Source organism: Portunus trituberculatus, chromosome 2 (genome assembly GCF_017591435.1).
Source record: "Portunus trituberculatus isolate SZX2019 chromosome 2, ASM1759143v1, whole genome shotgun sequence".
NCBI lineage: Eukaryota > Metazoa > Arthropoda > Malacostraca > Decapoda > Portunidae > Portunus > Portunus trituberculatus.
This window is the reverse complement of record NC_059256.1, coordinates 2,765,719-2,778,218: the sequence shown is the minus strand read 5'-3', so window position 1 is coordinate 2,778,218 and position 12,500 is coordinate 2,765,719. Positions and strand designations below refer to the sequence as shown.

General features: G+C 41.2%; 1 protein-coding gene across 1 annotated transcript in view; it reads right to left on the bottom strand.

Moving 5' to 3' along the window:
• The window catches only part of LOC123501420 (SH3 domain-binding protein 1-like), a 23,069-nt gene that overhangs the window by 2,995 nt on the left and 7,574 nt on the right, over positions 1–12,500 (bottom strand). Inside the window, 7 exon segments of the mRNA XM_045250249.1 lie at positions 1,754–1,951; positions 3,983–4,216; positions 4,467–5,755; positions 5,758–5,965; positions 6,928–7,143; positions 9,026–9,154; positions 12,213–12,369. Of these exon segments, the coding sequence (XP_045106184.1) occupies positions 1,901–1,951; positions 3,983–4,216; positions 4,467–5,755; positions 5,758–5,965; positions 6,928–7,143; positions 9,026–9,154; positions 12,213–12,369 (2,284 nt within the window). The 3' untranslated portion in view covers positions 1,754–1,900.

Genomic DNA, 12,500 nt, shown 5'->3' with positions numbered 1-12,500 from the left:
CTCCTGTGTGTTCTTAACCACTTCAGTAGCGTGACGTGTTTCCCTATTCCTTGTGGTGACTATTTGGTGACTATTTGGTGATTTTCTACAGCTTCACAAACTCATGTGGGGGATTAAAATGGTGAAGACTGTGGCCATTAATCTTCTGCCCTCCATACACCCTTGCTAATGTCAATAAAATGGTCTAATGGTACACAAAACTCAATTAAAATAGTGAAGACTGTGGCCATTAATCTTCTGCCCTCCATACACCCTTGCTAATGTCAATAAAATGGTCTAATGGTACACAAAACTCAATTAAAATAGTGAAGACTGTGGCCATTAATCTTCTGCCCTCCATACACCCTTGCTAATGTCAATAAAATGGTCTAATGGTACACAAAACTCAATTAAAATAGTGAAGACTGTGGCCATTAATCTTCTGCCCTCCATACACCCTTGCTAATGTCAATAAAATGGTCTAATGGTACACAAAACTCAATTAAAATAGTGAAGACTGTGGCCATTAATCTTCTGCCCTCCATACACCCTTGCTAATGTCAATAAAATGGTCTAATGGTACACAAAACTCAATTAAAATAGTGAAGACTGTGGCCATTAATCTTCTGCCCTCCATACACCCTTGCTAATGTCAATAAAATGGTCTAATGGTACACAAAACTCAATTAAAATAGTGAAGACTGTGGCCATTAATCTTCTGCCCTCCATACACCCTTGCTAATGTCAATAAAATGGTCTAATGGTACACAAAACTCAATTAAAATAGTGAAGACTGTGGCCATTAATCTTCTGCCCTCCATACACCCTTGCTAATGTCAATAAAATGGTCTAATGGTACACAAAACTCAATTAAAATAGTGAAGACTGTGGCCATTAATCTTCTGCCCTCCATACACCCTTGCTAATGTCAATAAAATGGTCTAATGGTACACAAAACTCAATTAAAATAGTGAAGACTGTGGCCTAATGCCCTCCATACACCCTTGTAATGTCAATAAAATGGTCTAATGGTACACAAAACTCAATTAAAATAGTGAAGACTGTGGCCATTAATCTTCTGCCCTCCATACACCCTTGCTAATGTCAATAAAATGGTCTAATGGTACAAAACTCAATTAAAATAGTGAAGACTGTGCCATTAATCTTCTGCCCTCCATACACCCTTGCTAATGTCAATAAAATGGTCTAATGGTACAAAACTCAATTAAAATAGTGAAGACTGTGGCCATTAATCTTCTGCCCTCCATACACCCTTGCTAATGTCAATAAAATGGTCTAATACACAAAACTCAATTAAAATAGTGAAGACTGTGGCCATTAATCTTCTGCCCTCCATACACCCTTGCTAATGTCAATAAAATGGTCTAATGGTGTACAAAACTCAATTAAAATAGTGAAGACTGTGGCCATTAATCTTCTGCCCTCCATACACCCTTGCTAATGTCAATAAAATGGTCTAATGGTACACAAAACTCAATTAAAATAGTGAAGACTGTGGCCATTAATCTTCTGCCCTCCATACACCCTTGCTAATGTCAATAAAATGGTCTAATGGTGCACAAAACTCAATTAAAATAGTGAAGACTGTGGCCATTAATCTTCTGCCCTCCATACACCCTTGCTAATGTCAATAAAATGGTCTAATGGTACACAAAACTCAACCACTTCCCATTTTCTATCCCACCCATCCACTTCCCCATTTTCTATTCCACCTGTCCAGTTCCCCGTTTTCTATTCCACCTTCCACACTTACCCGGAGAAGGATATCCCGCCACGTGGATGATCGTTGCCTGTTTGTCCACCAGCACTCCACCACCTCCTTCTTCCTCCTTCTCCTCTTCCTCCTCCTCCTTCTTCTTCTCCTCTTCTTCCTCTTCCTTCTGTGAGTCTGATGTTACTTTCACTGTTGTTGTTGTTGTTGTTGTTGTTGTTGTTGTTGTTGTTGTTTGTTCTGTTTGTTAGAAAGTTTGTTTGTTATTATTTATATTTATTGATTTGATTTCCATCTATTTATTTTTTGACACAGACAGACACACAGACAGACAGATAGACGGACATACAGACAAGACACACACACACTTCACTTCTCTCTCTCTCTCTCTCTCTCTCTCTCTCTCAATCCTTATACACACACACACAGAGAGAGAGAGAGAGAGAGAGAGAGAGAGAGAGAGAGAGAGAGAGAGAGAGAGAGAGAGAGAGAGAGAGAGAGAGAGAGAGAGAGAGAGAAATGCACCACACACACACACACACACACTGTTAAATAATAGATTCCAGGAGGTGTTTACTAAAGAATCCAAATTTGAGAGGCCACAGGGTAATAGAGAGACAGTCTATATGAAAGAGATTAAAGTAACCAAGCTTGAAATAAAAGAGTTAATGAAGGAACTGGATGAAGAGAAGGCAATGGGACCGGATGAAGTCTCAGGCAGAATACTGAAAGAATGTAGGGAAGAACTAGCAAGTCCTATATACAACATCATAAAATGCTCAATAGAAAATGGAACAGTGCCAGTAGAATGGAAAAGAGCTGAGGTGGTTCCCATATATAAGAGCGGAAGGAAAGAAGAACCTTTAAATTACAGACCGGTATCACTAACTAGTGTAATATGCAAGATGTGTGAAAGAATAATAAAGAAACAATGGATCGAGTTCCTTGAAGACAACAAATTAATATCAAATAGCCAATTTGGTTTTAGAAAAGGTCGGTCTTGTGTAACTAATTTATTGAGTTTCTACTCTAAAAAAATTTGATAGAGTACACGAGAGAGAGGATGGGTTGACTGTATTTATTTGTATTTAAAAAAGGCATTTGACAAAGTGCCACATGCAAGATTACTATGGAAGTTAGAGGAGAAGGGTGGCTTAAAAGGAAGCACATTGAGATGGATAGAAAATTATTTGAGGGGGAGAGAAATAAGGACGGTAGTTAAAGATATGAAGTCCAAGTGGAGAGCAGTAGAAAGCGGAGTGCCACAGGGGTCAGTATTGGCACCAATACTTTTCCTCATTTATATTAACGACATGCCAGAAGGAGTGAACAGCTACATAAATCTGTTTGCAGATGATGCGAAACTGTGCAGAGTTATAAAGCAAAAGAGGATTGTGAAATACTGCAAGAAGACCTAAATAAGATCTGGGAATGGAGTAAAAATGGGAAATGGAATTCAATGTGAACAAAAGCCATGTCATGGAAATGGGAAAGAGTGAAAGACGACCTGTGGGAATCTATAAGATGGGAGATGGAGTAGAACTGGAGAAAGTAAAAAGGAAAAGGACTTAGGAGTGACGATGGAAGAAAACAATCAACCAGTAAGCCATATTGATAGAATTTTTAGAGAAACATATAATTTGCTGAGGAATATTGGAGTAGCATTTCACTACATGGACAAAGAAATGATGAAGAAATTGATAAGTACTATAATAAGACCCAGATTGGAATATGCAGGAGTAGTGTGGACCCCTCATAAAAAGAAACACATAAGGAAATTGGAGAGACTACAAAAAATGGCTACAAGAATGGTTCCAGAATTTGAAGGGATGACATATGAGGAGAGACTAAAGGCTATGGATCTACCAACCCTGGAACAGAGAGAGAGAGAGAGAGAGAGAGGGGATCTGATACAAGTTTATAAATTGATCAACGGAATGGACCAAGTGGATAATGAGAAACTGATCCTGAGAGAAGAATATGACACTAGAAGCACAAGATCGCATAGTAAGAAGCTGAGGAAGGGAAGATGTCCGAGAGATGTTAAAGAATAGAGTTTCCCGCAAAGATGTGTTGAGACGTGGAACAGTTTGAGTGAGGAAGTGGTGTCACCAAAGAGTGTACACACCTTCAAAGAAACATTGGATAAGTGTAGATATGGAGACGGGGCCACACCAGCGTAAAGCCCAGGCCATGGAAAACTACAACTAGCTAAATACACACACACACACACACACACACACACACACACACACACACACACACACCCACCTGTACTGGCCATGGGGAGGGGGGCAGCAGGCGGGGGGAGATTGTAGCTGGCCGGGGGAAAGAAGGAGGTGACAGGCGCTGCTGTGAGGGCGGGGCAGCACCAGGGGCGGAGGCCAGCAGCGGGGCGGGGCGTTCTGGCACCACGGGACGGGGCAGGGTGGCTGTGGGCGGGACGGGGTCGTGGCTCCGGGATAAGATGGCGGGCTTCTCCTTCAGGGCTGGTTTTTCTGTTTTCTGTTGGGATTAGGTTAGGTTAGACAGACAAGACATACAGACAGACAGACAGAAACACACAGCCAGACAGAAAGACAGACACACACACACACACATACAGACACATAGAAAGACAGACAGACATAAACACATAGAAAAACAGACAGACAGACAGACACAAAAAAGACACACAGACAGACAGACACAAAGACAAACAGACATAGACAGATGCACAGACAGACAGACAGACATACATAGGGGGGGTACTCACAGGGTCCGGGGGTCTGTGTGGGGGCTGGGTGGCGGCGGAGGGTATGGTGGTGCGCTGGGCGGGGGTGGGGGCCATGATGGCAGCTGGGGCGGGACGGACCGGGACGGGGACGGGGTTTTGAGCCGGGGCGGGGGTGGGGGCAGCATCCCCGTCCTGGTGAGGGTGTGGGGGGTGGCGGGGCAGGGGCAGGGGCTGGCCGGCGGCCTGCTGCTGCAGCACGTTCTCCAGGGACTGCCTGAAGGCCTGCACACTGCGCCCCGCCCCGCCCTCAATCACAAAGCCAATGGGGGCCGGCTCCTCTCCTGCTCCACTCGCTGGCACCCCCACCTCCCCCTCCTCCCCCGCAGAGTCACTCTCCCGGGACAGGTGCATCTGCTCAAAGCCCAGCAGGGCGCGGGGCGCTGCCGGGGCAGGGCCACTGCGCTCCAGGGCGTCGCTGGTGGGGGGGCTGGGTCGGGGTGGCTTGGCTGGGGCACCAGGGGGCTTTGGGGGCTCAGCAGTGGGGCGGCGCAGGCTGTTGGTGTGGTGCAGGCGGGTGGCAGGGGTGGGGGGGCCACCATCCCGGGGCGGGGTGTTACTGCGGATGGTCTCGGGTGAGTCTGAGGTGGGGGGGAGGGGCGCTTCCTGGCCGTTGGGCCCTAGTGCCCCGTGGGTACTGGCGGGGCGCACCTGTGGGGGGCGGGGTGCCTGCTTCTTCTTGGTGCGCTGGGGCTGCTTGGGGCTGTCACAGGGGTCGGCGGGGGCAGCTGGGTCACCCCGCACTGTGAGGTCGGCGCTGACGTTGCGGCGGTGGCTGGCGGGGCCGGGGCGGGGCAGGGTGCCGGTGCCAGTGAGGGGCACCAGGGGTAGGGCGCCGTTGGGCTCTGGGTGTGGGCGGGGTGGGGAGGGGGGTGGGGGAGGCACGGCCCCGAGGTCTATGTGGTCCTTGAAGAAGTAGTCGGAATACTCGACGAGGTGCTCCACCACGCCCCGGTAGTCCCCCGCCAGGCTCACGCTGCGCCCCAGGCTGGCCACGTCCAGGGCAGCCTCGGGGTCGTCGCGCTGGTCCCAGATGAGGTTCGGGGCGACGACGGTGGCAATGTTGCCGGGCGTCATCTTGTTGTGCTGTGCGTGGGCGGCCACCAGCGCCAGGAACTTCACCAGGAAGGCCAGGTTGGTGAGGTGTGCCGGGGGCAGCTGGTTGGCCACGCGCCACAATGCACGGAGGCGCTGGTGGTGGTCCGGCCGCCGCACCGCCTCCAGCCACTGTCCATGCAGCAGGTGGGTCAGCAGGGGCTCCGGCAGTTCCGCAGGTAACACTTCAGCGCCCCAGCGACCACGTGGGCATCATATTCCCCCGCCCCGGCCGCCAGCTGCTCCGCCCCGACCAGCCCCGCGTCAAAGGCACCCTTCAGCCGCCGCACCTTGGTGGCACTCCCCGCCACGCGCAGCAGCCCCTCCTCGTACAGGCCCACCTCCACCAGGTGACGCACACACACACGCACCACCACCGCCACCTCCTGCAGACACACACACAACACAAGATTAGAACCGATACAGAACATTGCTACAAAGATGGTGCCAGAACTAAAGGACCTCACCTATGAAGAAGGACTGAAGGAAATGGGACTAAAGGACCTCACCTATGAAGAACGACTGAAGGAAATGGGACTAAAGGACCTCACACATGAAGAAGGACTGAAGGAAATGGGACTAAAGGACCTCACCTATGAAGAACCCCTAAAATACTCCAAAACACCTGAAAACACCCCTAAAACACTCCAAAACACCAAAAACACCTCAAAACACCCCTAAAACACCCAAAAACACCTGAAAACATCCCTAAAACACTCCAAAACACCTCAAAACACTCCAAAACACTAAAACCTCAAAACATCCCTCAAAACACAAAACATCCTAAACACACAAAAACACAAACACCAAAACACCTGGAAACATCCTAAATCATCTCAAAACACCCCTAAACACTCCAAAACACCAAAACACCTGAAACATCCTAACAATCTCAAACACCCCTAAACACTCCAAACACCAAAACACTCAAAACATCCCTAAACCACCCCAAAACATCCCTAAACCACCCAAAAATACCTCAAAACATCCAAAAACCTCAAAACATCCCTAAAACACTCAAAAACACCTCAAAACATCTCTAAAACACCTCAAAACATCCCTAAAATACCCAAAACACCTCAAAACATCCTTAACACTCCTCAAAAACATCCCTAAAACATTTAAAAAAAACTCAAAATATCCCTAACACCAAAAACTCAAAACATCCCTAAAACACTCCAAAACACCAAAAACACCTGGAAACATCCCTAAAACACCTCAAAACATCCCTAAAACACCTGAAAACATCCCTAAAACACCAAAAACATCTCAAAACACCCAAAACCCCAAAAACACCTCAAAACAGTCAGCCAGGTCACCAAGTTAGCCAACCCACCCCACCCCATACCTGATGTGCAATTTTGAGGTGTTGATGAAGAGAAACACCATAGACAGGGCTGAGAAGAGACGCCTCCATCTGCGTCTGTACGTCAGGCAGCACCAGGTCCAACTTAGCCAGGGCTCTCTTTAGGTGCTCCCTCTGCAGGCTGATGTACGAACACACATACTGGGACAGCTCTCTCTCCCGCGCCAGCAGGCTGAAGATGTCGCAGGCGTACGAGTCCTGGTTGGGGTGACATTTGAGGGGTTTTATGGGGGTTTTGTGGGGTTTTTGGGGTTTTATGGGGATTTTGTGGGGTTTGTGGGGTTTTGAGTGTTTTTCTGAGAGTTGGGGTGCTTTGAGTGTGTTTTGGTGAAAATTGGGGTGTTTTGTGGTGTTTTGGTGAAAATTGTGGTGTTTTGTGGTGTTTGAGTGTGTTTTGAGTGTGTTTTGGAGAGAATTGTGGTGCTTTGTGGTGTTTGAGTGTGTTTAGGAGGGAATTGTGGTGTTTAATGCAGTTTGAGTGTGTTTTGAGTGTGTTTTGGAGAGAATTGGTGTTTTATGGTGTCTGAGTGTGTCTTGGTGAAAATTGGAGTGTTTTAATGTAATTTGAGTGTGTTTTGGAGAGAATTGTGGTGTTTAACGGTGTTTGAGTGTGTTTTGGTGAAAATTAGAGTGTTTTAATGTAGTTTGAGTGTGTTTTGAATGTGTTTAGGAGGGGATTGTGGTGTTTAATGCCAGGGCCCTCTTTAGGTGCTCCCTCTGCAGGCTGATGTACAAACACACATACTGGGACAGCTCTCTCTCCCGCGCCAGCAGGCTGAAGATGTCGCAGGCGTACGAGTCCTGGTTGGGGTGACATTTGAGGGGTTTTATGGGGGTTTTGTGGGGGTTTATGGGGTTTTTTGGGGAGTTTGTGGGGTTTTGAGTGTTTTTCTGAGAGTTGGGGTGTTTTGAGTGTGTTTTGGTGAAAATTGTGGTGTTTTGTGGCTTTTTGAGTGTGTTTTGGAGAGAATTGTGGTGTTTAATGATGTTTGAGTGTGTTTTGGAGAGAATTGTGGTGTTTTATGGTGTTTGAGTGTGTTTTGGTGAAAATTGGAGTGTTTTAATGTAGTTTGAGTGTGTTTTGGTGAAAATTGTGGTGTTTAATGCAGTTTGAGTGTGTTTTGAGTCTGTTTTGTGTGTTTCTGGACTTCCTCTTGTCACACACACACACACACACACACACACACACACACACACACACACACGAGTTATGTTTTTTTTTTTGTTATATCACTAAATTATATCACACCAAAATAAATAAATAAATAAATAAATAAATAAATAAATGTAAATATAAAGGCAATTGATAAGAAAATAAATAAATAAATAAAATAAATGGAAATTAGTCAAAATAAATAGAAATAATTAGTGATGGCGACTACTACTACTACTACTACTACTACTACTACTACTACTACTATTAGTGATGCAATAAGGAAGTAAATAACAAACAACAACAACAACAACAACAACAATTACAACTACTGGTGCAAAAAATAAATAAAATCAATAAAGAATAAAAACAATAACAACAAAAAAAAAAAAAAAAAAAAAAAAAAAAAAAAAAAATTAAAAACAATTAAAAATATTAAAACAAAAAATAAACAAAAACATTAAAATACAAAAAAAATAAAAAAAAACACAAAAACATTAAACATAAAAAAAAAAAATATGAATAAATAAATACAAATAAACACCACAACACCACCACCACCACCACCACCACTCAAAAACCTACAAGAAAACAACAAAACACCCCAAAAAACACCAAAAACACCCAAAAAAGCACCAAAAAACTACAAAAATACCCAAAAACAACAAAAACACAAAAACACCCAAAAACAAGAAAACGCCAAAACACCAAGAAAACACCAAAACACCATAAAACAAGAAAACACCCAAAGAAACGCCCAAAACACCCCCAAACAAGAAAAACACCCAAAAAAACACCCCAAAACACCATAAAACAAGAAAAACACCCCAAAAACAAGAAAAACACACAAAAACACCAAAAAACATAAAAAAACACCAAAAAAACACTACAAAAACACCACAACACGACACAGCACCAGCAGCGTACCTTGGTCTGGTCCAGCTTAGCCTCCGCCTCCTCCAGCTCCTCCCGGTAGACATCCATCTTTGCGTTTGGTCCGGGGTTCGCTTGAAAGTTCCTCCACCTGGTCTTGGCCGCATCCACATCCAGACCCACCTGCCAAAGGGTGTGTGTGGAGTGGCCTTGCCTATTTATCCACCTGTAAGCTTATTTTTTCCCTATTTATCCATATATAAGCTTGTTTTTTCCTTGTTTTATCCAGTTTTAAGCTTATTTTTCCCTATTTATCCACCTGTAAGCTTGTTTTTTTTCTTTTAAGTTTGTTTTTTCCTTGTTCTATCCAGTTACAAGCTTATTTTTCCCTATTTATCCAGTTTTAAGCTTATTTTTCCCTATTTATCCAGTTTCAAGCTTATTTTTCCCTATTTATCCAGTTTTAAGCTTATTTTTCTCTATTTATCCAGTTTCAAGCTTATTTTTCCCTATTTATCCACCACTAAGCTTATTTTTTCCCTATTTATTCCTATATAAGCTTGTTTTTTTTTTTATTTTAAGTTTGTTTTTTCCTTGTTCTATCCAGTTTCAAGCTTATTTTTCCCTATTTATCCAGTTTTAAGCTTATTTTTCCTGTTCTATCCAGTTTCAAGCTTATTTTTCCCTATTTATCCAGTTTTAAGCTTATTTTTCTCTATTTATTCAGTTTCAAGCTTATTTTTCCCTATTTATCCACCTCTAAGCTTATTTTTTCCCTATTTATTCCTATATAAGCTTGTTTTTTTTTATTTTAAGTTTGTTTTTCCTTGTTCTATCCAGTTTCAAGCTTATTTTTCCCTATTTATCCAGTTTTAAGCTTATTTTCCCTATTTATCCACCTCTAAGCTTATTTTTTCCCTATTTATTCCTATATAAGCTTGTTTTTTTTTTTAAGTTTGTTTTTTCCTTGTTCTATCCAGTTTCAAGCTTATTTTTCCCTATTTATCCACCTCTAAGCTTATTTTTTCCTATTCTATCCAGTTTCAAGCTTAAATATGCACAAAGTAATATTTCTTGATTTACTATGACTAAGACACACAGACAGACGGACAAACAGGCATACAGACAGACAGACAACACAAATATTATACCAGGCATTAAAATAAATAAATAAATAAATAAATAAATAAAGACATGCATTTATATTGTAAACAAGACAATTAAATAAATAATATGATTTTTTTCTTAAAGGAAAGCTGGAGGAACATTTGAGAGTTCCCACAATGCAACAGTCAGCCATTACATAAAGTACCCACAATGCAACACTCACTAACCTAACCTGGAAAAAGAAAAATTATATAAAAAATTAAAGAGAAATTAAATAAAAAAAATATATAAGACTTTAGTAAAATATATATAAAAAATGTTTAGAAAAATATGTAAAAAAAAATAAAAAGCTTTAGAAAAATATATTAAGTTACCTGGAAAAAGAGAAAATTATATAGAAAAATTAAGAAAGAAATTAAATAAAAAAAATATATATAAGACATTAGTAAAATATATATAAAAAAATATGTAAAAAAAATAGAAAGCTTTAGAAAAATATATAAAGTATCCTGGAAAAAGAGAAAATTATATAGAAAATTAAGAAAGAAATTAATAGAAAAAAATATATATAGAAGACATTAGTAAAATATATATAAAAAAAATATGTAAAAAATAGAAAGCTTTAGAAAAATATATAAATGTCTAAAAAAAATGAAAATGAACTAAAAGATAAGAAAAGAAAAGAAAGTAGAGAATATAAAGGAAATTAATTGCTCCATTGATCACTTTTAATAGGGATAAATAGGAAAAATAAGCTTGAAACTGGATAGAACAGGAAAAAATAAGCTTAAGACTGGATAAAACAAGGAAAAAATAAACTTAAAAGAAAAAAACAAGCTTATATATGAATAAATAGGTAAAAATAAGCTTAAAACTCAATAGAACAGAAAAAACAAACTTAAAAGAAAAAAACAAGCTTATATATGAATAAATAGGTAAAAATAAGCTTAAAACTGGATAGAACAGGAAAAAATAAGCTTAAATCTGGATAAAACAAGGAAAAAACTAACTTAAAATAAAAAAAACAAGCTTATATATGAATAAATAGGGAAAATAAGCTTAAAACTCGATAAAACAGAAAAACAAACTTAAAATAAAAAAACAAGCTTATATTGGGATAAATAGGGGAAAAATAAGCTTGAAACTGGATAAAACAAGGAAAAAACAAACTTAAAAGAAAAAAACAAGCTTATATATGAATAAATAGGAAAAATAAGCTTGAAACTCAATAGAACAGAAAAAACAAACTTAAAAAAAAAAAACAAGCTTATATAAGGATAAATAGGGGAAAAATAAGCTTAGAACTGGATAAAACAAGGGAAAAACTAAATTAATTGGTTCATTGGTCACTTCTGAGGTGGAAATACTGAAAAAAAATGTCTCCTTATAATAAACCTTTTTTTTCATAATTAACATCAAATTTTTTTTTTTTTTGTGTGTGTATAAATATAGTATGGCTTAACACACACACACACACACACACACACACACACACACACATGCAAACACACACACTTTGCATCTTAAAACATACATAAAACACCCCAAAAAAACACATTTTCTTCCACAAACACCACCAAACACACACACACACACACACAGAACACCCCCAAACAACGCAAAACATCCTCAAAACACTCCAAAACACCACCAAACACCCAAAACACACACACACAATACCCACAAACACCTTTAAAACACCCTCAAAACACTCCAAACACTCAAAACATCTCAAACACTCAAACACTCAAACCTCAAAACACCTCAAAACACCTCAACACAAAACACTCAAACACTCAAACACTCAAACTCTCAAACACTCAAAACACTCAAACACTCAAAACACTCAAAACACTCAAACACTCAAAACACTCAAACACTCAAAACACTCAAACACTCAAAACACCCAAACACCAAAACACTCAAAACACCCAAAACACTCAAAACACAAACACTCAAAACACTCAAACACTCAAAACACTCAAACACTCAAACACTCAAAACACCTCAAAACACCTCAGCACCAAAACACTCCAAAACACTCTCAAAGCACTCCAAAACACCCTCAAAGCACTCAAAAACACTCGAAAACACTCCCAAACACCCCCAAACACACACACACACACACACACACCTGCTTGAGTTGTTTCTTCTGCTTGGCTATTGAAGGGAAGTCGTCCTTGATGAGCTGTGTGAGTGGCCCCAGAACCTCTCGCTCCAGTGCCCCCTCAAACTCCACTTGGTTCTGCCCCAGTGCCACCTGCAGCTCCACCACTCGTCCCACCACACTCCTGCAATGTGGAGGAGCCCTGAATGGTGGTTCGGGATACTTTCATGACCTCTAGGGTGTGTTATAGGGGTGTTTTGAGGTGTTTTGAGGTGTTGTGTGTTTTGTGTGTGGTGTGTTTGGGGTGTTTTGGTG